The sequence below is a fragment of the Nymphalis io genome, chromosome 4 (assembly GCF_905147045.1).
Source record: "Nymphalis io chromosome 4, ilAglIoxx1.1, whole genome shotgun sequence".
Lineage (NCBI taxonomy): Eukaryota > Metazoa > Arthropoda > Insecta > Lepidoptera > Nymphalidae > Nymphalis > Nymphalis io.
This window is the reverse complement of record NC_065891.1, coordinates 8,709,777-8,737,210: the sequence shown is the minus strand read 5'-3', so window position 1 is coordinate 8,737,210 and position 27,434 is coordinate 8,709,777. Positions and strand designations below refer to the sequence as shown.

General features: G+C 32.4%; 1 protein-coding gene across 1 annotated transcript in view; it reads right to left on the bottom strand.

The window, feature by feature from the left end:
* LOC126768228 (delta-sarcoglycan-like) overlaps positions 1 to 26,748 on the bottom strand; it is a 34,520-nt gene extending 7,772 nt beyond the window's left edge. Inside the window, exon 1 of the mRNA XM_050486201.1 lies at positions 26,666 to 26,748. Within this exon, the coding sequence (XP_050342158.1) occupies positions 26,666 to 26,748 (83 nt within the window). The remainder of the gene's footprint in view (positions 1 to 26,665) is intronic.
* Positions 26,749 to 27,434: the final 686 nt, after the last annotated feature.

Below are 27,434 nucleotides of genomic sequence, written 5' to 3'. Positions count from 1 at the left end.
GCAGCGACGTAGCTCGTAGCCCGTAGCCCGTAACGTCCTAGAGGGAGGCGCGTGCCACAAATGAGGCATATTAATCATCTCCATCACAGCGACTGACTTCGTAGCTACACAGATATGCCTTAATAGGACCTGTTTCTTTTACGAAAATATTATTTGTAAAGGCCTTTGCTTAAAAAGATTTAATACTTTCCGTTAAAAAAAATCTAAAGAATAAGAGAATCATTTATACTTATTTTATTCAATATAAACGATTAAATAGCCGTTATGACATTTATATCATGTTTCATATTTTTGTTTATATTTATAATTTGTAGCTAAACAACCCTACGTTGTTCGCCGTTGTCACGGTTTACTACTTTGCATTGCGTGAAATTACTGACGTTTTATATGAAAACCGAGGTAGAATAGTTGAATAGTGACTGTGTGTGCTAATTGAGCGTTTCACCGCCCGCCGGAATGCGCGGCCGCTGCACATTCGTTAGCAATATTCCACTAACGAACCAAACTAATAGCCATTAAGTTGAATAACGTAGCACTTTGCACTGTGAATACCATACAAGTGACACATGATGCCTGATCTCTACAACTTATTAATTTCGTCTCGTTAGTAAAAATCAATAACATAAGTATAAAGTATGGTTCCACTTTTGTTAAAATTAATATTTCAATTGTATATTAGATTATATAAATTTTAGAGTTTTGTAACTTTTATCACAGAAATGTTTGTGATATGATTTAGTGAAAATAATAAGAATTCCGGAACAGTTGCATGCCGATTTAATATTAGCATGCAAAATACAACGCAGTGCCGTTATGGATACCGTAAATCATGTGCAATGAAATCTTCTTCCTTCGTGTCGACAACTATCGTCGAAACCGAGGATTTGTACGGATACAATGTATAACCAGTTAAGTTTGCTGTACTACTAATATCAGCAACTGATATACACTTACAAACGTTTTTATAAAAATGTAATTATTAAGAATAATAGGAGGAAAAACCGTTAGCGTCTCTAGCATTGCATTATTATAGTAATTTATATCATACAAAAAAGTCTAAAATACTAACAATTCTTACTGTAAATTTAAAAGTTATTTCTACCTAGCTTGTACTCGCCTTCTAGTTCGCAAAGAATTATTTAAAAAAAGGAAAATAACCCCTGTGAATGTCACACTGTTGGGTTAACGCCTTCTCTCCCGTTGAGAAGGTTTACTTCAGATGGAAATTCAGTTGTTATTGCGGCGAGTTAAAACCGCAATCATTGATTAAGATTCACACTTTATAACCACTGGGGCATCTCGACTTTTTTTTAATTTTTCCGGAGGGAAAATGACTCTACTCTACCTGATGGTATGTGGTAGTTGAGACCAAACGCGACGACGGACAATACAGTCGAGAAGAATGTTCTGCATTAACCGCCCCCGCCTTGCTTGCCTCTTCACGCCTCGTTTGAAGGAACCCGGGTTGTAAGAGGAGGGGAACAAGTGGTAAGGAATTCCATTTTTTTAGAAATGCGACAAAGAAAGGAGTTGCCAAATTTCTTTGTGCGCGATGGAATTGATGTCACAGTTAGGCGGTGACATCAAGAGCCAGCACGCGTAGACTTATGAAGGAAGGGGAAAGCAGAAATTAGAGAGAATAACTTCTCAGAGCACTCGCCGTGATACAGTCGATAGAAAGTGCTCAACACTGCTATCTCTCGACGCATTTGTAAAGGTTCGAGGGTGTTTGTGACCTTTACGTCGCCAATAGTGCGGACCGCACGTCGTAGCAACCGATCCAAGGCCTCCAGCAGGTACTTAGCGGAGCCATCCCATAGGTGTGAGCAATATTCAACGCAAATACAGGTACGGTCGTACCTGTATTTTGTACAATAGGCATAGTTGTTGTGGCGTGAAAAACGCCGCACCTTGTTCAGAACTCTGAGTTTCCGTAAAGCTGTTTTTATAACAGCCTTGATGTAATCCCTTGGACTAAGGTCGTAGCGAAAGTCAATCCCCAGAATGGCGATTTCGCTTTGTATCACCAGCGGAGTGCCACAGAGGGAGGGAAGAGGGGAAAATGGTGACTTTTTCGCTGTGAGAGCGTATACCTGTGTTTTCTTGGCATTAAACTTAACAAGATTATCTAAGCCCCACTTAGCGATAAGTTCTAAAGTCCTATCGAGTTAAATGACAAGATACTTCCGCCTCTCCTCAATTTATGCTCGCCCAGCCACTGCGCGTCCGTGGTAACCACCATGCACTGTACTATGGCCTGCATAGTAATGTATGTTCCCAAGAGAGAGCGTATCATTGATATGCAAAAGAAAGAGTGTGGGAGATAGCACAGATCCCTGGGGGACCCCAGCATTCACTACATGGAATTGTGAAGCGCAACTATGCTTGTTGATAGCTTCACCCCAGAGGTGTGTTAAGTACACTAGAAAATCACCTGTGGGCCGTTTTTGTCGAAACCCGTACTGACGATCATTAGTTAGATAGTGATCTTCTAAGTAATGGATCATTTGTTTGTTTAGTATCCGTTTCATCACCTTACAAAGTACTGAGGTGATAGCTGGCCGATAATTTGCCGGATCAGACCGATCCCCTTTTTTGGGAACCGCTTGCACATTAGCTCTTCTCCAAGCCTCCGGCACACATCCTGAAGAGAGAGAGAGAGAGACAGCTCCGCCGCGCACTTCTTCAGCACTATGGCTGGTATTCCATCGGAACCGCTAGCTTTCCGTATATCAAGTAATTGCAGCTCCGCACGCACATCACGTTGCCTGATTTTCATGTCAGGCATTGTGTGGCCACATGAAGGTATCGTTGGTGGCAGCGCACTACAATCATCGATCACGGAGTTATCGGCAAAGAGTTAAGCCAGGAGATCGGCTTTCTCTTGCGGACTGTGAGCTAGCGATCTATCCGGATTTCTGAGCGTTGGCAGCGAAGGTTGGCATAAATTGTTTTGCACAGACTTGGTCAGACGCCAGAAGCTACGGGAGCCCCTATGATGCGAAAACACATCGCTTCATGACCAATCTGTACAATGCGCTGTGCATCCGCTCTCGTGTTTGCCTTCCTACAGGACTTGGAGTTCTTGTTGCAGTTTTCTTTCAGAGACTCAAAGTCAGGCTTTATAACATTAACGAATTATTACATAATTAGTTTTCGCACGCAACTTCTCTAGTATGTAAGGCTATATGTTATTTATTTCTTTTTTTTTTATAGAATAGGAAGGCGGACGAGCATATGGGCCACCTGATGGTAAGTGGTCACCAACGCTCTTAGACATTAGCATTGTAAGAAATGTCAACCATCGCTTACATATCCAATGCACCACCAACCTTGGGAACTAAGATTTTATGTCCCTTGTGCCTGTAATTACACTGGCTCACTCACCCTTCAAGCCGGAACAAAACAATATCAAGTATTGCTGTTTTGCAGTAGAATATCTGATGAGTGGGTGGTACCTACCCAGACGAGCTTGCACAAAGCCCTACCACCAGTGATATATGATAGATACACTACGTCCTTTTCTGTACCCCTGACGTATGACTGTATGCAAAGTTTCATCATAATCCATTGAATAATTAAGATGTCAAAGCGTAACCAACAAACAAAGGCACTATCGCATTTATTAATAAATGAGTTATTTCAAACCCATAGAAACTATTTTTAAACTATCTATTATCAGGATATTATATATAAAATAAATGTCAAAACAAATAATAGACAGGCAGACTAGAGAAGTTTTTGTATTAGCGCATTATGTCTTTAAGTCTGTGGACTGGTATTCATTTCTATAATAAGATTCTGTAGTCTAATGTTATAAATACGAAACTAAGTATGTTTGTTTCGCATTCACGTCCTAATTACTCAAACGTTCATTATGAACTCAGGCAGAAAATAGGTTTTCATAGAGTATCAAAAATTTTAAATTTCACGCCACACAAACTTTACTTGTTATATCTGTATAGATGATAAAAAGTGTGGAGTTAGGATTAGATTACTAGATAGGATCAAAAATGTCAAAGGTCAAAGGAAGGTCAAAAAACTGCGAGCTCAAGGTAACATTTGAAGATATTTGAAAAAGTGCATTATGTGATTGACGAAGCCCAAGTATAAATATTATTTAATATTTATATTTACATGTGCAATATTATAAATCAAACCTCATTAACAAGTCCTCAAATAGATCCCGATCAATAGTATCCAAAAAAGGTAACAATAAGTAATTCGCTAGCAAAACTTTAGTTTTAATTGTTAAAAAATTAAACCGTTTTTTGAATGAAGTGTAGAAACATTAGACGACAGTTTGACAATGCGAGGAGCTCAACTAAGAGTTTAGTCAAAGATGACACTTAAACTAGACTGATTGTGTTTTCTAAAATTTATCCTGTAACTTCAAAACTTGATTTGAAAGGAACAATTATAGCCTGTGACTTGAGAGGATTAAATAACAGGTCATATTGTTTAATCCAATTACTATTAGTAGCTAAGTCTCGCTTAACTTTATTCTTGTCACAGATAGGTAAAATATCTTATAACAGAATCTCTATAAAAATAAGAAAATGTTAATTGCAAACCTTCTTGTTGACATTTATGAAACTATATACTTTTTTTCGATTCAGTAATTCAAAGAATTCAAGCTAATTTCGTATTTTAAAGTAAATTATTTATTATTCTTGAAAATTCAACTTTTTATCGATAACCGATAAACGAAGGCAACATTGGTTTTTACTTACGTATTCATACTATTAAATTATAAATCCATAAACGTATATGGATTTGATAGATTTGCATTGCATTTTAAGGCAATTGGGTATGTTACGTACTATGTATTCGACGCTGAATCTTTAATAACCAATCACGACTTCGAAAAATCAAAATGGCAGGATGCAAAAAATAAAATATTTATACTATAATATAAAAGTGATAAGCGATTATTATTGTATTTAATTATACATAATTTTTTAGGTAAACAACATCATAATAAACTTGTAAAATTAAAATTATTTGTATATATGGTAATATAAAAATACTGATAGCGATTACTGAGACGAGAAGGGAGAGCTCGTTCGACAATAATATACATAATATAATACTAAGTATTCTTTTATCCATATGAAATTCTTAAGCTCTATTATTTTATCTAAAACAAATCTACGGTCAGAAGGTTTTTGAGACAAACACGAGCTTAGCACACTAAGCTACACAAACTAGCACTACCCGTCGTGGCTACGTTAGTGATATATGTTTTCATGTGCTTATATATATATATATATACATATATATATATATATATATATATATATATATATATATATATATATAAGCGCATGAAAATTCAGAGGTGCTTACCCGGGTTTGAACCCACGTTCATCGGTTAAGATCCACTCGTTCTTACTACTGGACCATCTCGACTTTTTAGAACTAATATATATTATTAATACATTCCTATTATATAACGTATATAAAACCTATTTCTACATAAATAAATTTAAGATTATAACTGTTTGATCTCAACGTAGCCAACATTGTTACTTGAGTTTTTCGGGTACTTTTATGCTAACTATTAGGTCTCGACACACATATGAAAATAACATTAAAAATTTAGAAAAATTCGATATATATTACATATCTTATAAATAATACCTGGACGACCGAGCAAAAGCGGTTTTTTTATTTATTTGATAAAAAATACACATTTTCAGGCAAAAAAATTTCATCTAAATGAAAATTTGAACCAAATCATTAGAGCAGCTTACGAGATATACGAAATAAATTTATATATTTACAAGAAATTCTTATTTAGTATTATAAGATAAGATGAAAGTAAGTTTACGATATTGCTATTTATAAAGTAAAATAAGGTAAAGGTATATCTAATACCTTTTCCACATTAATCAAAATAACATAAAAATAGTAAAAACACGTTAATAGAGATTTGTTTATTTATATAAAAAGATTGTACAATTATTAAAATTATTTATTCAAAATAAGAAAAATATTAAAAGTACGTACTGGCGGCTCGATATTTACAAAAAACATTTAGCCGTCCTAATTTTATTATTGAAAATATTCAAGGATAATAAGAAAAAAACATTTATAAAACAAGAAGTAGTATTCAAGAGTATTAAGGAAATATCAGCAACAAGTTTTAAGTGGAGCGAAGTGGTCTATCATGGGCATTAGCTTTGAACACAAATTTAATAGACAGTCGAGATAGTCTGGATTGCCAGTACAGTATAGAAAACAGAGTATTCTCCAATTTCTTAGTTTACAAAACGACAAAAATAAACCCACTTTACAATAATATTTTTTGAAAACTAGCTTAAATGCACAATTAATATGATCACTGATTGTCACAAGCAAGCACTAAGTCCAAAGTATGTTATAAGTAGCTCTTTTAATTGGATGAATCTGGTTTAAGATAACTTTAATATATTGGACCTCACGTGTAGGTAAGTTATGTAAAAGCATTACTATAAATAAATAAACTATAAGCAAATATATATTATTATTAATATAATTTTCATTTTTTGTTAAATTTGAAATAAAAGTTACAAAATTATGGGTAGAAAAAGATTAGTCTGTTATTTAAGTTTAAATGTCAGGTTAGTACGTATTAGCCATTACAGTACAGTAGCAAATAAGCTAGCAAAATTTCAGATTACACCCGCACATCCCTTACACGCCCCTCTACGATGACGCAACGCGATCTCAATTTTATGTTAAAATACATTCTATCCCCAACGACCGGTAGTAAGCGTCAAAAGCTTTAATATCGTTACTAAAATAAGACAAACACCAAAAAATTCCTAGAGGCAACCCTTGATCATTTGTAAAGTATCCAATTTGTGTCTCAATATCGTGTACCATTACGAGTATAAACCAGAAAAAAAGATGAAGCGAGTTTGTAATTTTTTCTATGGAGAAAATTTTATGCTTCTAAGTTTTTCAACAGACATTTGAAAATATTACCAATTGTGCTTTATACTTAAAAAATTAAAATAAACTTTATACTTAAATAACGAAAACTCAACATCAACTTTATGTATAATGTTTATAACTTAGACTAGTTTCAGTTTAGGGGTAGGTGTTAGATATTTTATGTTCTTTACTTAGTATAACTACAAGCAGTTTTGACATGAAAGCGTAACAAACAAATAAACAAACTCACTTTCGCATTTATAAATATTATTTAGGACAGATGATAATGTAATAACATTCGTTTTTGAAACTATTGATGTCATCAATCATGTGAAGCCATCAAAAGTATTTTCCAATATTATTTTTTTTATACAATAAGTAGGCGGATGAGCATATGGGCCAACTTATGGTGAGTGGTCACCAACGCCCATAGACATTGGCATTATAAGAAATGTTTACCATCGCTTACATCGCCAATGCGTCACCAATCTTGGGAACTAGATGTTATGTCCCTTGTGCCTGTAATTACACTGGCTCACTTATCCTTCAAACCGGAACACAACAATACCAAGTACTGCTGTTTTGCGGTAGAATATCCGGTGGGTAGGTCCCACTACCCAAACGAGCTTGCACATAGCCCTACCACCAATGAAATTGCCATTATTAAATATATTACGCAATCCTGTAAGAAAAACGATTCCTTAAAATTTTTAGGAATATAATAATATCCTCCAGTGCATTCTGCTACAAAAAACTTAACAACAAAATCGTGTGTAAAAAAAAACAAAGGCCACAAACATATTAAAAAGTAATTATATATCACTTATATGTGAACATTACACATGAAAAAATATCAAAGTAAAATATGCACTTGCTATAATAATACATTTCTTTATTATTTATTTGATAGGCAAAGATTCTGTCTGACATATATATTATTATCATTATTGAAGAGTGAAGTCGCCTTTATTTAGACATCATTCTCAATGGATTTTGCATGTTGCATTTCATACACGGTGCCAGTCCAACTCAGCTAACGTTATATTTTTAACATGATACATTATAACCGTCTCGTACGTTTCACTTGCGAGTGAAAAAAAATTAAAAACTTTGTAAGTTCCATGTTTACTTTTCAATTTAGTGCTTACAGTAAAATACAAATTAATTTAAAGAATGGATATATGTAAAGTGGTCTTATTCGAGATTTATTAAAACCTTTTCTTCCCGGTAATATTTATATTGAAAAATATATGTGAGCTTACATTAAAAATAGCAATCTATGTTCGTGTAAATAAAAAAAGGAAACAATTAGAAGTAATAGCAATAAAAAAGCAAAGTATCCGCTTTCCACGTAATTATTTGCTTATTGCTGATAAGCTATCATAACAACATTTCTTTATTGAGATATGCATTTTGAATAATATAAAATCAAGGGAACCTACGGCTAATTTTTTAAAATATATCTTAAATTATATTGTTTAACAATTTATTTTACGTAATTGATGTGCACAATCACCACGCAACCACTATGTTGCTTATTAAATCAGTGTGGGACAAAACGTTGTACTGAACAGACCTGTGCTACTTTACTCCCCAAACACATGGTTCAGAGTGTGTGAGATCGGCGCGGGGTATATTTATAGATAACGCCTAATCAAGCCAGGTCAGCGAAGTAAATCCACATCCTAAGTGATTTTATTACTGCATTTGTAGTCTCTAACTGATGCGCTGAAGTGATTAAAAGGGTATTAAGTGAATCACTACATATTATATAACGAAGACCCCACGCCACAAGTCTGTCCGTCTATCTGAACGCAATAAATTCAAAAACTGCCGAACGATTTTAATACGATTTTCGACAATGGACGAAGTGATTTATGTGTATAATTCATTATAATTTTGTGTACATTGCCTAAAATATGACAATGATTGTTAAAAACGTCAGTAGTCAAGCCGACTAGGAGCTTTACTGGTGCACATCGCATGAACTCATATAGCTACAGGGATTATGATATTAACGCTTTGTGTAGTTGTAACCGTGCGAAACCGGGACGGGTAGTTAGTTAGTTATAAAATAAATAAAAAATGTGGTATCATTACTATAAATATAAGTAAATTAATTTTGTACTTTTTGTTTAACAACTCTGAACAAACAAGCTTCGTCATTCAAAACGTTTCTTGTTATTGCAATAGCTTATATACTGACACTACAGGAAACAAACAAAATTATTCATTTACACTCGAGTGCAATAGTAAGTGACCAGTACTTTTATATTTCGTGATAAATTTAAAATTCAGTGTCAAGTGAAATGTAAATAAATTACTTCATTATAAGCTTTTCTGGTAAATTTGGAATATGATGTTAATTTATGGCTACATTTTATATAAGTTCACTTAATTATTAATAACAAACAAGGTTTATCCATTATAGTCTATCAATCTATTTATTAATACATGAATATATCAATCATAGTATATATGTATTTTTTATCGTTTGAAACGTACTGTATAAAAGATATCATATATTTGTCAAATATCATCCAAAAAGGATTGAATTTCGATAGTCGAAAATACCCATTGTAATATTATTAATAATGTAAGTGCGTAAACGGTTAAATGCCTCTTATAATACTTATATATAGTCATAGTTTCTATAATTCTGATTAAATAATAAAATATCTCGATATGTAGTGAACGTTAAACTTAAACGGTAGATTTATTTTTGTTCAAAATACTTTATTGACATCAACTCGTTCGCATAATGCCTGAAAGTATTCACTACCAGACCACCTTTAGACAAAACAGTAATTCATAAAAGGCTTTATATAAAAATGATAATACCAATATACATTGTATTATATAAATAAAGACGCATACATACAAAATATAACTTGATTAATTAATAAAACAAGTTTATTAAATAAGTTATTTCATGCTTCACATGAATGTAAAGAAATTTAACATAAATTTAACCTTTATAAAATAATATGCTACGATTGCTTAACAAAAATAAAATCATGAAATTGCAATTGCAAAATGTGAAGTGAATTTGCATTGTATTAAAAATATAAATAGTTCAGATTTCAGCCAAAGACAAATTATTGCCTTGCAGAATTTTATAAATGTAAAAGCGTGAGTTGGACTTGAATGGAGAATGTTAGTACTTATGGGTAGCCGGTGGTATGTTTTCAGTCTTGAGTTGTTCGTTTAGGTTTTTCTGTAAGCTCAATCTTCGATTATGCGATTATATAAAAAAACTACTTACTATTTTTTTTTACTGTTTTAAATGAAATAAAGAAAAGTAAGCGCTTGTGTCTATCACAATATCAAATCCGCACCCAGCATTTTATTAGTGCCTGGGTTGGGACCTTTTTTTCACAATATGGGCTTATTTTTGTGCTGCGATATTTATAATACTACATGTACTTCAATATGAGACAGAAGCCATGTCGTAAGATTTCAGCAGACTTGAACAAAGCTCTTCCATTACAACCGTTTTTTTTTAAACATATTTCGGGAAAGCAAATGACTCCACTCCGTCTGATGGTAAGTGGTAGTGGGGTCCAAACGCGATGACGGCTAGTACAGTCGAGAATGTTCTGCACTAGCCGCCCCCGTCTTGCCAGCTCGCAAGATGCCTCTTAACGCCTCGTTTGAAGGAACCCAGGTTATAAGAGGAGGGGAATACGTGTTCTGGTAAAGAATTCCATTTTTTAGTTATGTGACAAAGAAAAGAGTTGCCAAATTTCTTCGTGCGCGATGGAATTGATGTCACAGTAAAGCAGTGACATCAAGAGCCAGCATGCGTAGACTTGTGAAGGAAAGGGAAAGCGGGAATGAGGGAGAATAATTCCTCATAGTATTCGCCGTGATACATTCTATAGAAAGCGCGTAGCGCTGCTATTTCTTGACGCAATTGCAAAGGCTCCAGGGTGTTAGCGACCTTTGCGTCGTCCATAATGCGAATCGCACGTTGTTGCAACCGATCCAAGGCCTCAAGAAGGTACTTAGCGGAGCCATCCCAAAGATGCGAGTAATATTTAACGCAAGACCGCACCTGCGTTTTGTATAACAGGAGCAGTTGCTGTGGCGCGAAAAAATGCCGCACTTTGTTCTGAGCCCCGAGTTTCCGTGAGGCTGTTTTGATAACAGCCTCGATATAATCCCTTGGATTGAGGTCGCATCGAACGTCGATTCCCAGCATGGCAATTTTGCTTTGTATCATCAGCGTAGTGCCACAGAGGGAAAGAACAGGGAAAAATAGTGACTTTTTCGCTGTGAAAACGCATACCTGTCTTTTCTTGACGTTGAACTCAACAAGATTATCAGAACCCCATCAGGCAATGAGTCGTAATGTCCCATCAAATTCAACAACAAGATCCCTCCGTCTCTCCTCAACTTCGCCCGCCCGCTGCGCGTCCATAATATCCCCTGTGCACTGTACTATCGTCTGCATAGCAATGTATGTTCCCAAGAGAGAGCATATCATTGATATGCAAAAGAAAGAGTGTGGGAGATAGCACAGATCCCTGGGGGACCCCAGCATTCACTACATAGAATTATGAAGCGCCACCATCAACTAAAACACGAAAGCTACGCTTGTGTAGGAAGCTGGCAATCCAGGTGAAAAGCTGGGCAGGTAGACCATATGCCGGCAGCTTGGAGAGAAGACTTCTGTGCCAGGCTCTGTCGAAAGCCTTGGAGATATCGAAGCTGACAGCCAACGATTCCCCATGCTTGTCTATAACTTCACCCCAGAGGTGTGTTACATACGCTAGAAGATCCCCTGTGGACCGTTTAGATCGAAACCCGTACTGACGATCATTAATAAGACAGTGATCTTCTAGGTTATGGATCAGTTGGTTGTTTAAGATCTGTCCCATCACCTTACAAAGTACTGAGGTGATAGCTATTGACCGATAGTTTGCCGGGTCGATTAGTTACTTTGTAGGAAAAATTTCGGTTTGGTTCCGACAGGAATGCTTGTGAAACGCATCCATTAATTTAGTGCATAAGTATTTTAACCAACCATATGATGGTGAGAACTGATTCCCGATCAAAATCATTTCCAATCAGGGATAGCGTCAGACAGGCACAGACAGGTCAGCCGTAAAAACTGACAAATCTTTTTACACACTTCGTCGACCTCAAATAAGTAGGATTAACCATAATGTTGAGATATGAGATAGTAGATTTTTTTAAATATGTGCACCTGAAGGATTAACCTTCTATTATATACCTATTAATTTTATTAATAAATAAATACATTAGTTTTTGTAGCTTATATGGCCGCAAATTCCGAGGTGCTGGGATTATGTCCCGGGTCGGTCTAACAGCCCGGAATCTGTAAGTAACAGCGTTTACACACTCGTGCCTCGAAAAGCACGTATAGCCATTGATCCTGTTTCAGAACGCTTTCCGGTCGTGTCAGATTACCATCCCATCTGATTATAGGCTACACACCTGTCCACTATACAATATGTCAAGCACTGTTGAAAGTCTCTCTTGAGAATGGAATAGTTTACTCGCATTGAACATGTTTATGTTTAAAAAAGGAGTAAAAATAATTACTACTGTACTTTCGTTTATTTGTTATCAAGTAGTATATGAACATGAGAAAAAATACGCGTGGCTTATTGCACGTGCAGTAGCGCAATACAGCCGCACAAGCTGGCGAATTCTTAAATATCTCAATTTTGTAATAAAATACTTGGGGTAACATTTGTTATTTAATTGTGCGAAATCATATTCACACAATAAAAAAACAGCAGTTTTTCTTTCGAATTTCGTTGAATTATTTTGATAATAATTTAAAAATACTTCAAAATCATAGATATATTTTCAATTAATTCCATGCAGGTTGAGTATTGAGTTGAGAGTTGAGTGGTTACTTTTTGGTTTCTGCATTATTAGCCAATAATTCTGATAGTTGAATGGGCTACGGTCTATGACAAACGTACCTGTAATTCAACAAAGCGCAATAGTAAATGAAGTGCACGTTTATCGAGAGATTTAATAATGCGTCTTCCCAAGAATATTGGGCTAGCTAAAAGTGAAACACAGAGTGCTATCAATAGACAATGGACGTGTAGTATTTCAATTAAGTTTCTCATAACATGTGTATGACACAAGGCTAACCTGTATAGAGAGATATGGGTGGGAAATAGGCACAGGGCGTCATGTCCCGGTTAATGCCTAGCCTGAGAGACGTGTCGGGCCGGCTCAGCGAAACGTCAAAGGCAAATTGAAAATTAATTTATGCTTGCAAAATTTCATAAAGCTTTCGCAGATTGTAAATCAGTCAACGCGAATATGCCTGTACAAGCTTAAGAGTGAAATTTACCTGCTGAAAAAATAAATATTTTAAATATTGAAAGACAAAACATATGTTTTTTTATAAGCGCACCACTAATGATATGAAGACGTATAAATAAATTCGTTGTAGATACACAAAAATGTTTTACTAATAAAAAATTGTACAGGCGGCGTAAAAAGTACATATTTATTATTTAAGGCACAACAGATAGTGTGTGTGTTTTCTCATATGTTTTGTAAATATCTTGTCATAATACTAAAATATATAACATATAATTAAATGAATAATCATTAAAATTATAATATTTTAATGATAGCAGCGTAAATTGTCGTTACTTATTACCCTCACGTCGTTTGTCATAAACGTTTTAATTTTTTAATATATTATCTATAACTAATAAATAAACTACTAATATATTTTATAAATAGGAAACCACTATACCAATTTTGCCCAAACCTAGCCAAATACATTTTTAATCACATTAGTTCGAAACGAAAACTGACTGACATTAGGATTTTTAAATTGCAATATAACATATTGATTACTATAATTGTAACGAATACAGATTATTTGTAAAACGAGAAATGTGTGATACATTATATAAATAACCAAAAATTATGTATTCTAATTTTAAAACGAATCAAAAGTAAAATAGAAGTCATAACGATCCGTGGTGAGGCAATAGAACTGAACGCACTCGCGGGAGGTTTCTAGAAAGAGTCGTAAATACAGACGCCTCTCACTTATAAATTAGGATCATAAAGCAGTTGCCGAAGTTTGTTGGCGTCACGACGACCATAAAACAACGCTTACGTCTAACGGGAATACGCTTGTCTACCCCCTTTGCGATCTTTCAATTTACTCGAATCGCTATTATAACTTATATTCCATATTTGAATGCTTGTCATGTTATGAACATGTGCTCTATAAGGCGATGTGACAAGAAGTAACTAAATGTAAGGAATTATATTAAGTCTTAGGAGTTGAAAAGTAAAAAATATACATATTTATATTCAACGGTAATATATGTATGTATGCATTGCAATTCCTCTATAAAAATTTTCGTATTCAATTATCTTTGTGCATATATTATATATTCGCGAAACCGTTACGCACAGGCCAACAATACTGTACGGATGATCTGATGTACTCAAACGGATGAATGATGCGTGAACGTATAGAATATCAATTATAAAAGAGATAATTTTCATATAATAAAATTATTGTTCATCACACTTTTCGAAAACAGTATGATTAATTAATGTGAATTTAATATACGTTTAATTTATTTTTTTAAATTTAAAGCAAAAAAAAAATTGATTAGAAAATTGTATGTATTTGAAAATGAAAATTTCAATCGAATATCGCTATAGTTATTGAAAACAAACGTAAAAACCTTAAGAAAATAAATAGTAGTTAAATATATTTTTCTTAACTTCACTATTACTGCCATTTGTTACTGTTACCAACTCTAGTAAAGTCTATCTTCGGAATTATATACGGTTTATAAAATATATATATTTTCGATCAAAATATATACCAGCCAATTCTGGCTACACCCAATTTTTTGAGTGTACAATGTACAATTTTACATATCTACTTCTAATAAGCCATAATAATTTGCCAGCTTTATCTAGGTCAATAGCGACTTTCGTCTACATCATAGTCATATTTTAATATTGTACGATTTTCCATACAAACTAAGTTTAACAAAATTCACATTCAAACTTCCAATTCCTCCCTACCTACGTCAAAAAATAAAACTATTAAGAACGTCATATTAATTCAGCTTCAAGAGTATCTCTGGCATGATACCGCAGTCAACATCTTCTTCTATATAAAATCGTTTGTCCTGCCGCTGGTATCAGCTATACTGTCTCAAAAGCTGAAATATATAGATTTATTTTTAACGTAAGCGTCCCCTAAGAAAGGATTTTTGCAATTTTAACATTTAGAACACAACGCCTCTCCCTCATATAAAGTTGGAATGAAAATTGAAGGGTTAATAAAGTATTAATTTTACTCGTACGAAGACACACAATATATCATTAACTGACTCGTTGCTATAGTCGCTAGCTTACAGACTGCACTCTTTCATGAAATTGTTAGTAGCAATTAGGGATTTACACTCCCACGCCTCTGAAAGTACTTAAAGCCATTGGTCCTGCGCCCAACTCTCTCGGATCATGTAAAACCGCTATCCTGTTATCAGAATTCAGAAGAATTTCAATAACGAGATTATCTAAGTACATGGAGATATACATTGTAGTATTTATTGGTACAATATATATTCTCTTTTATAATAGATCTCTTTAATAAATCGGAATCAAAGTTGAATATACAACCTCAATAATCTATTTACAATATAATGTATTCCGTTATAATACACTGATGCAATACATCAAAGAACATAGCTGAAAACGGGGTGTGAATATGAATCAAAATTTCATATATCCGTGCCAATTTTCATATTAATTGCGTTTTATTACGGACAAAAGTGCTTGCATCAAATTAGTTATGTATGTAAAATAATGTTGTTAAAAGGAGTAATGGCATTTCATTAATTTAGTTCCAGCGGTGAAACATGTTACCACATAGCTGCGCACATAGTGACCGAGAATACAACCGACTATATCATTAAAATATACTAAAATGTTAAAAATAAATGGTAAATAACGAAATGTGAATTTCATTTAACTGTTACTGACATTTGTTAAAGGACGGAACATAATAGCGTTACGAATAAATGAGACGTGTTTAAACTTCTCTCGGAATTCCATTAATTAAAGTCCGATAAATTTAAAGGCGAATTATTAAAGTAATTCCAAAAATTTCTTTATAAGATTTCTCAGACTATGTTTATAAAATCTAAATAGCTAATTATAATATAATTCTTAACACATTCTTAAGGAAAATCTTTAACAATGAAGTTTCTGATCACCTAATAGTTTTATTAATACAGACGAGAGTTTAACTGATCGTAGTGAGATCGTAAAATCGTGTGGAAGTAATTCGCGAAGGCAAGTTTGCCGCAGACGCTTTACTTACAGCACTTGAAGTTAGTTGAAGCAAAAGTTGCCCGGCGCTTGTCCCACTCATAAAGTCAGCAACGACATCTAAGTCACTTTTGCATGCTCTTAACTACGACCAGATATGTAGTGATTAAAATGTATTCCAAAATATTAATATTAGAATCATATAACTTACCCCAATGTTTTCATTGGCCTGAATATATGCATAATTTGCACTTTTTTATTATTAATTAAACTTTATTTATTTTAAAATGCAAAATGATTATTCATAAATAATCAAAGTAAGTATGTTTATAAAAATCACACTTTATATATAACCGAAATGTTCCTTATACTTTGAGATTATAAAAGTAGTTTACCTAGTTCTATTTTTAAAGGTGTGAAGAGCAGACCGTTCATTAATTTAAAAAAATAAATGAAATAATTTTAGAGAATGTTAAAGCGAATTGCCGTACCGCAATAAACTTTTAATTGCATGCACTGCTTAATATAATTTCTTGGTCTAAGTGCAGAGTGGTTAAAAGAAATAAAAATAAATTCACCTTTAGGTACACGCTCGCATTACGTCAGGAGGTATGTAAGGTGCGTGTAAATTATTCAGTCGATACGAAGCTTGCTCTCTGGGGCTTTGGTCGGAATACTAACATCTGATCCGTGATTGTGCTTGATAAATCTCTTTCGATCAAAAGACTCATTCGCGCGTCTTTCTTTACGCGCATAAATCAATATTACTTGTTTTAGAACTTTTTTAGACTCACATGAGATTTTTATTTCAGTATTGCTTGATTTATAAATAAATATTCGATATATTGCTTAAGATATTATTTAGCACACTCTTGAAAATGACTAAAATTAAACCGTTTATTATTTTTGAAAACGCATCAATTAACATAGTACATAATGTGTAAGCATGAAATGTGAATATTTAAAGTCCCGGTTAAATATAAAATGTATTAAAGGTCTGAAACATAACTAATTTGAAACTCTCACTCTTTATAAAAAAAAGAATAAAAAAAATACCTGTCTGTTCTATTATGATTTATTATTTTATTTAAATTTAAAAATGTTTGTACCGATAAATCTAACTAATATTAATGTTGTTTTAAAAATAAGTATAATTCTAAAAAAAAAGATACGCATATTCATATATCAATGTTAGTATAAATTAGATTTGAACCTAGAATTTTAGTAATGGCTTGGCGACATGGTTTACAGCTACCACAAATAATGATTTGTGCAAATGATAAAAATAATATAGTTTCGTACTCTAAATAAGCAAAGTGATGTAAATAAAAAAGTTACGAATTGAATGTTCTTTTAAGTATTTTATGTATAGTTTAATGCGAATGCCAAGATTCTGTGGTTTTTTTAGTAACTTAAGATAAAAATCGTACGCCTTCTAAATATATTTCTTACTATCGAAAATTTCAACTAAAAGCAGTAAATTACAAAAGAAAGTCAAGACAATGTTACTATATATAATATCCTATAACGGTAAATAATATATGTATATAAATTTATTTCGTCGATCTCAGAAAGGAGCTAACGATTAATTTTTTTTTTATTTCGATACTTTTGCTTTTGCTAAGTTTATCTATACCTCCTATATCAAGGTATATTTCCAAAACAACACAAATTTTCACAAAAAACATTTATAACTAGTTAGTAGTAGCCGAGATGGCGTAGTAGTTAGAACGTGTGAATCTTAACCGTAATTTGCGTTTATAATTCATCTCGTGCTTGACGGTGAAGGAAAACATCGTGAAGAAACCTGCATGTGTCTAATTTCACTGAAATTCTGCCACATGTGTATACTACCAACCCGCATTGGAGCAGCGTGGTGGAATAAGCTCCAAACCTTCTCCTCAAAAGGGAGAGGAGGCCTTAGCCCAGCAGTGGGACATTAACAGGCTGTTACTTACTTACTTAATTTTTTTTGTAAATTATTTTTTAGAGCCGAGCGAAGCTCGGTCCTTACTAACCGGAACCTTTACTACTAAATTAAGATAAGATAATAAAATTGCAAAGTAGAAAATAATCTATAAAAGATAAATATGCTACATAAATTTCTTAAGGATTTTCCTAAGAAATATAATTACGTATTGCTATTCATTATATTTTATAATCTTATTTCTTACAGTTTAGTCAGTAAACCAAGTTGACACCACAGAAGCATCTTGAAACGACTGGAGTACAAAAAATAACACTTTTCTTCTATTATCAAATAAAGTATACAATATACACACCATATATTAAAACCGTTCTAAAAAATTACGTAAAATTTGGTAAAAACTGAACTCAATCAAGTTTAGTTTAAAAGAAGTTAGTGAGCTAACGAACAGACATGATAAACGACTTGGGTTTTATACGAATTAAAGATTAAAAATGTCTTTTGTTCCATTCCACGACATAATATTATTTTATACAAGAAAACGTCCCACTTTTCGGCCGTGATTAAGTAACAAATTTATGGCCGATAACACACAAACTTTAAAAACAATATAATTTCTCAATTTGATTATTTATCAATTATGATAAGCGTATAAAGCTGAAAATGATTACTTTGCTGATTCACGCTTATGTCAAGATCTACAAGTGCGATTATATTTATTTCCCCTAATATTAGATTCCCGTTTATTGTCAAAAGTTTAAGACTATATAACACAAGTAATTATATATGTAGACATTATATAACTCAAGTAGACAGAGTAGCAAAGATTAATATTTTTTATAAACTGTGCGAATCAGCAACTTATTATTTTATTTAATGTCATATATTGGAAGTCTAATAAGAATACTTATAATATTAAAAAAAAAACTAAATTATAAATGTACGATATCAACCTGTATAGTACGAGTACGTTGGCATTGTCGCTCCGCAAACAAGCCGCAGTGAGTGGGTACGTGACGTGCAGTATAAATTGCGACGTTCTAGCTGAAATCAACTGAATGTCAAACGAATCGAATCATTTTATTATTATACAATATTGACAAGTCAAAAGTGTTCGGGAATGCAATCAAATATTATAATTAGCGCGTTACAAATTTCAACGGCCTGCCGCTGTTTGAACGCGAAATAGTTTTTTACTAATTAGACAAATTTAATATTATTATTATTGAAAACGTATTTTAGAGTAGAGATTATGTATGCATATGCAATATTATGAATAGAACCATTTATAAGTAAATTTTGAATTTGAATGTAAAAATGCAATCATACTCTTTTCTTCTACGGTTTTTCTTCAAGGTTGGTGAGGATATCAACTAAACTGTAATAACCTCCCTCGTCGACTTTGTGAGTAATCAAATTAACCGCCACTGAAATGATTTCAGTGATTCGAAATATTTTAATTGACAAACAGAAATTTGGGCTGAAAATAGCGTTTAAATTTTGCTTGCATTTACTGAATTTTAATGCTATGAATGAATATAATATTGGAACAAAGTCGAAAGTCATTCATTTATTTTGACTATTATCACATCAAAAGAGGGTAAATATAATAATATGAGTACCAATATTACAAATGCAAAAGTAACTCTGCTTGTCTGTAGCAAATTCGCTGTTAAACTACTGAACCGATTTTGATAAAACTTTGTATGGTGTAAGTGGTATGTGGTAAGTTTGTGTTTCAAGTACGGACATAGGATTTTTTAACTACCCTCTCATCGTAACACATGGGCCATGTCCGATTGTGAAAAGTGTTGATAATTTTATTAATGTTTTTTTTTTATTTTAGTAATGTTTTTCAATGTTTTTTGATATACGACATAATTATAACACAGATAAATATAGTCACGAGTATTCTCTCACTCTCCAAATTAATAAGTAAAACTTACAATTGTTACTAACTTGGAATCTTGTTTCTAACCTAAAAATACGAGTTTTATTAAAATGCATTAAGTAAATCAAACATGTTGATTTAATTTAATTTAATTTAATATGCCTCTGATTTATAATATTATTGTGTACATATATAATCTACCGACCCTAAATTTCCACAAGAATAATAGACTAAACAGTAAAATATTCTTAAAATAATTTGATATATTTAACATTTATTCCTCAGTCAGAAGCGCCCCATGAGGACATTCTGCCCATATTTAAACTGCCAATCATTTTGTCGCTAATCCAACGCGGGACCTACGTTTTTGGCCGACTTAAAAAAAGAAGGAGGTTATCAAATCAGCCTTTTTTGTGTGTTTTTTGCTTACCGCCGATTGTTTACCGATTTTTATAATTAAATATTTCTCTATGCAGTTGGTAATATCTACAGATTGGATAAATCAATTATTTATTATTTGTAAAAAATTAATCCCACAAATGGAATAATACTAAAATATTTTTCAGTTGTTCTTCACTAATGACCAATATGCAGAAAGACTTGCAAACGGACCTATAAATATTAACCATAACTCATCGTCATTGCGCCACCGACCTTGGAAACTAAGATTTTATGTCACTTGTGACTAGTAAAGCTAAGTATTGCTGTTTGGCTGTAGAATATGTGACCCCGACGGGTTTGCACAAAGTGCCATTTAAATACTCGATAACTTTGCCTATTGCTAACCGATTTTAATGATTCGTATTTTATTAAATATATCCCTGTCATAAATAAAAGATAAACAGATATAACCGTTTTGAAGTAGTTTTGTATAACCTAAAATAAACAATTAACAATTAATTATGGAAAAATATGTTTTCTAAATGTCGCTACTTGCTTGAGCAGCGCGATAAAAGTGCGTAACTATGCATATTCAATATAAAAACTTGCCAATTTTTATTCACCGCTACTACAATTAATTTAAAACTTAAAGAACAATTAAAATATATAATATTAGAAAATAGAAAATTGTGAACAAAACATTAAAAACCGACTAAAAATAATGAGCTGCGTGCATTTACAAATTTACAATACACAAATTTACAAAATACTTTAAAAAAATATAACATAGAAAGGCTAGGCATATCTGTTTAGATATGATTACTAAAATTTGTGGATAGGTATTGTTAACATTATTTTTGAGTTTCTAGTTTAAGTAAACATGCAGGCAAATTTTTAAATCAGGCGTTTGTTTGGAAAATTAAAATGAAACAGATTTCTTCGATGTTTATCGGATTAATACTTTTTGCAAAAATGAGAAATTAAATAATTTTACCTCTTTATAAATCGTCTATCATTTAAAATTAAAATTACGTGAGCGACTGAGCTTTGTTCGGCTTTAATAATTAATATTATTATTTTTTTGTGATAATTTGTCTTTTTGCAAGAAATATCTAAATATAAAATTTGAGTCAAATTGCTAGTGTCGTGTCCAAGATACACAAAATATAAGTATACAAGAATTGCTCATTTAATATTAGAATTTAGAAGATAAACGACTCCACTGCTATACACAAAAAAATCAAAAACAATACGTATGACGAAGATTGCAAAATGTGTTTAAAATGAAACTATATATTTTCAATGGCCAACACGATCCTATGATACAAACCTCCTAACAATTTAAAAATAACTAAATCACCGGTTGCGTGTCTTTTCATAATTATGTCTGAAAGCTATACAATTACTATACCTTTCATAAATACCTTTCATTCGGGTTTCATTAAGAAAATTGTTACCTTTACTAAAAGTTTTCTTCAATTGTATTATTCGAAAGTCGATCACTAATGTAGTTCATCTAACTTACTATCGTTAGCCTATTTTTCCGCTGTTTAATGAAGTGTATTAGTAACTACTAATATAATTTATTCTGTTTATGTTTCGGTGTATTAAGCGTTATTCCTGTAGAGCACATAAAATTTACATAACTTATTTGCGCTAGAGGTGCGTCGGCTCGTAAATCTCGCGACAAGGGGATTTCTGTTTGTGAAGTTTCTTTTTTATTTCCACTTTATCTGTGTATCGCAAAAGCCTGTGAATACTCCGGCGCAACTCGGAAACCCGCTTAACTTCAATAAATCAATTTGTACACTTACCCTTACTTATACACTCGGAGCGAACCAAGTTTTGAACGTGTCGCGACCAACTGAATAAAAATGTTAAAAAAATATGTTTTTACACTGAAACATATATTGAAACTGCGACATTTATAAAAGATAATATTAGCCAATATAGACTGAGTTAGTAATTATAAGATACCATTAACTCTTGGCTTATAATGATTGCCTTCTTTCCCTTCACTTTTTTATATTATTTAAAAACTCTTTGTATTATATATGATAGAGATTTATACAAATTCAATTAAATTAACATATATTGTAAATCTGTTTACAAAAACATACTAAAGTATATCAATACTTAAAAAGACATATATAATTCAAATGAAAAATGTAACAATTTCAACAAAAATCAAATTAAATTAGATCCACGTATTCGTCTTACTAACATGTCCATTTTACATCACAAAGTTAGATGTGCCTGTCGTTCTATTTTAAACACGATAACGCCAACTTTGCCGTCCTCGAAATGTGAATACCTTGTTGCGAAAATGTGACTAACGGAAACTGCACAAGTTACTTGGCTGTCCTTTCCCGACATGCATTCACTGGCTTTTCGCGGCCACTCTTGCATCGCGGGTCCTCGCACTTTTAAAAAAGTATATATTTTCATTTTATAAATACGAGATTCCATTTAATTTTAAAACTAGTATCAATTCTATGATTTTTTTTAAAGACAGGTCGTTTACTGATTTTAATACCTTCACTAACACCGATTTAAAACATAACTGATTAGGTATATTTAACTAATTTTAAATAGGGCGAACCTTCTCCTCAAAAGGCAGAGGAGGCCTTAGCCCAGCAGTGGGACATTAACAGGCTGTTACTGTAATGTACTGTAAATAGGGCGAAGAATGAAACTTTAGGGTTAAATTTATATGCTTTAAATGTTTAAAACTGATTTATTTTTTTATGTTAATTTTATTGCCTTTATTGTAAACGATAATTTTTAATTTTTTAATTTAATTTTATTATTTAATTTAATACTTACACAGCTTTTTACATTATTCTTTTATATCTAAATAAAGAAAATAATATTATAAAACAAAAGTACATTAAAATACTTTTTATTTAAAATTAAAGTTACGATGTGCCGATGTTTATCAGATCAGTTGTTTTTGCATGAATTTTAAGAAAAAGATTTTTTTAATTTTTTAAAAACATTTAGAATTAAATTAATAAAAGCAGGCAAGCTTTATACCCGTAAAGAATATGTATTTTAATAATGCTGATTTTTAATTACTTTATTTCATTATATCGAAAAGATTATATTAGTATTTATGACTGCCTCTGGTTGATCTAGTTGCTAGATATAAGGTCACAGATCCTGGATCCAAACTCCAGGTTGAGCGGATAAAAATTTGGGTTTTTCTGTCGAAAAATTCTATAGCAACCTGGAGTATGGTAGTTGGAAGTGTATTCACCCGTGGACACGTGGAAAGCCGTTGGTCCTGTTTCCTGTCTATTGGGTTTGCCGTTCCATCGGATTATAAGGGAAATAGAAAGTGCATCTTTTTTTGCGCACACACTTCTGCACTGTAATATGTCCTGCGCAGTTTGTTCGTTTCCCTCGAGATTAACCACCGTAGCTGAAATCGGTCAGGAGATCATTACATCAATATATATAGATTTTTTTCAGAAGTTAGTCCGTGGAATAGAAGTAACACATGCAATTGTTTTTGTAAATTATTTATATCTTCTTTTATGCAAGTTTTTCCAGAATACAGACGCTCTGATGATAGTAAAACTACCCCCTTGTATGTCATAAATTTATTTATATGGGTAACTGGTTTTAGTGCTCATTCGCCTGAATTAATATTATGGAAACTAGCCATAATAGTTATAAAGCGAAATACAAATATGCGACATATAAAATATTTTGCTATTTAAATCTAATATATTTTGTTTAATTGAGAACATGTAAGAACATGACACGACAGGACAAGATAGTTTAGGAGGTCTTATGACGAGTGGTATATCGCTCATATACACATATATAAATTGTAAGCTAAAATCTCCGAAACGAACAAGTTTTTTCTCAGTTAGTAAATGTATTGAAATGAAGGCGTTCTTTCGTTGTATTTGTCAAGTTAGTAAAATTAACGATTTTTGAATAATAACAAATTTACTCGTAATTCAAAAACACGTTTATTTCGAAATGCTAGACCAAGATATAGCGATACAGAAGAATTGGAACGAAAGTATGATTATGTTGCTACATCTAATAAATCTACCTATTTTTAGGAAAGACTTTTGATAGAATTAAAAATGAAAATGTAAGTTAGTCACAATATACAAAAAACATGAAATCCAAAAAAAAAAAACAAAAAATAATAAGCAAGAAGGTTATGCAATATACCATTCCGATTTAACTGCTAAATATAAATATAAATAATACTTTTAACTATTACTAGATACTTCTTTTAAGGATCAGTACAATGTCATATTACATTCACTAGGACAATAACATACTGATAATAAAATACAAAACTTGTGTAAATATATGTCATCGTAAAATGTCTACATCAGTTTTTTTTTTTTTTTTTATAGAATAGGAAGGCGGACGAGCATATGGGCCACCTGATGGTAAGTGGTCACCAACGCTCTTAGACATTGGCATTGTAAGAAATGTCAACCATCGCTTACATATCCAATGCGCCACCAACCTTGGGAACTAAGATTTTATGTCCCTTGTGCCTGTAATTACACTGGCTCACTCACCCTTCAAACCGGAACACAACAATATCAAGTATTGCTGTTTTGCGGTAGAATATCTGATGAGTGGGTGGTACCTACCCAGACGAGCTTGCACAAAGCCCTACCACCAGTAAGTTTATAATAAAGTTAGTTTCTATGCCACTAACAAACTTTTCTTTGTTTCTTAAATAGTGCTAGCGACAGTAATGATAAAATTATTCAGATAAATGAGCAATACATAAGTTAAGTTACATAAATGAATAAGTAGTGTACATTGGAAGTTTATTGGAATTTAAGAATTCACTTCGTATTTCTATTATAAAATGTTATAAACCGACTTACGGTGATACGTTATTTTGATGCATGTATTTTTTAATTATCATCATTATTATTACAGTCAATGTCGTAGAACATTTCCGATATTTCAAGATCCTCAACGTCGAAACTTTGAGTTACGAGTTGGTCGTACAGAATACTCGTATACTGTACTTAGATTTGCTTAATAATTTATATTCTTGTTATCAAATTAAAATGAATTACTCTTTATTAAAGAATCGTAACTATATCTAAAATTTAAATGAACTACCCTAAAATATGTTTTGTCTTTCGCAATTATTCCGATAGGTGTGAGCGGTTGAAATGACTACTAATAATATTAATTTTAAGCGTCACAGCTTTTTTAATAATCTACAATTTGCATTGATTTGTATTGACAATAGAGAAACATATTAAGATAATAAGTTTAATATATTAATCAGAGCTTTAAACAAGTTTATTGTCAAAATTATACTTATTTTCACTTTTAAACTACATATAAGTGCAAATCAAATTTTTTTTTATGTACTTCCTTCGATATCGGTATTCTCTCCATACAAATAGTGCATGTTTAATACTGCACGAGTAAAAAGAATTTAATATAGTATATGTTTATTCCTTCAAACGAGGCGTGAAGAGGCATCTTGCGGGCCGGCAAGGCGAAGGCGGCTAGTGCAGAACGTTTTTCCCGTCTGTACTGGCCGTCGTCGCGTTTGGACTCTACTACCACTTACCATCAGGTGGAGTAGAGTCATTTGCCATCCAGGGGCATATAAAAAAAAAACATGTATACTTTATTTTTAAGAATAGATAGATATAAAAAATAATTCTGTTGAAATATAGCATTAAACGTTCGATTAAAAAGAAAAGTCAAAACATATTTTCAAATAAAAAAAAAATATATAAGTTATATTTAAGATAAGTTTGCAAGCATTTAGACAACATTATACGCTTTCGACCTATTTTAGTAGTTTTAGAATATAACGATCCAAGATAACAGTAATTCTACTATAAGTCATTACCAAGAATTTTAAAAATAAAGAAACTGTTTTGATGTAAGTAATTTAATGTCTGTATTATTATTTTATATATAATAGTATCTATAAAATGCTTGATTGTATTAATATAACATCGTATTCATACATAAGAATATCAATGTCATAAATCGAAGTAAAGACACAAGGGTTAGAAGACTCTGAATGAACTTTCGTTAAAATTAATGAAGATTACAAATTTCACGGTCATTGAATTCCTCGTTTCAACGAACCTTTGACTCTAACTTGCTTGTTAGACTAAATTGAGAGAAATAATAGCGCTCATTTATTTGGTTTAAATTCACTCCTTCAACTAATTGATACACTTTGTAATTGAACTTGTGGTACTCACTTTCTTCCTTTGTGATCGGTGTAGATGATGTGGTTTCTAGCTGCGGGTGTCTGTCGATTACGTCCTAAGGAATTAGTTTCCATTATGGAGCTTTATTATTATATAGGAATAATCCAAGCTTCCAAATCACCCATGCGGTGAGGTGGTCTCTTTGGTTGTTCTCGAGCCACGAATAAGTTGGAAATATCTGATACTCGAAGAGGAAGTGTGCCCGCAGAATTATGCGTCCACCGTCGCTCAGACACGCTTAACAAGTTCGGATGACCAGCTTGTTAGAGTTCACTGTTCTCCAGACATTGTACACAGAGTTCCGACTTTTTAGCTGCGAAAGTTTCACTCGCTGTTGATTCTATTCGTTAGTGTTATTCTGTTTGTCAATTGTTATACTAACATTCAAAATATATGAAATAATTACATTATTATTTGCATATATTTGAGGCGATTTTAAAGTCTAATACCGAAAAAAAAAATATTTTGATTTAATTGAAAATATTTTTTGTAACATATCGTTTTCAATTTTTATTAATGACTGGTATTTTACACGAGTGTAAGAAATATATCGTTAGTACAGTCATATCATTTTGACATATAACTTGACTGTATATAAATTTTCAATAATCATTGAATGTACATATATAGCGCAGTACATAAGGACTTATTTACCTTCCAAATAGTAGGCGGGGCGAAGGATTGAGGCGGGCTTATTTGTAATCGACAAGGAGGTGGAGTAGAGGTTGTTGTTTATTAATTGTCATATTACTTAAACGTT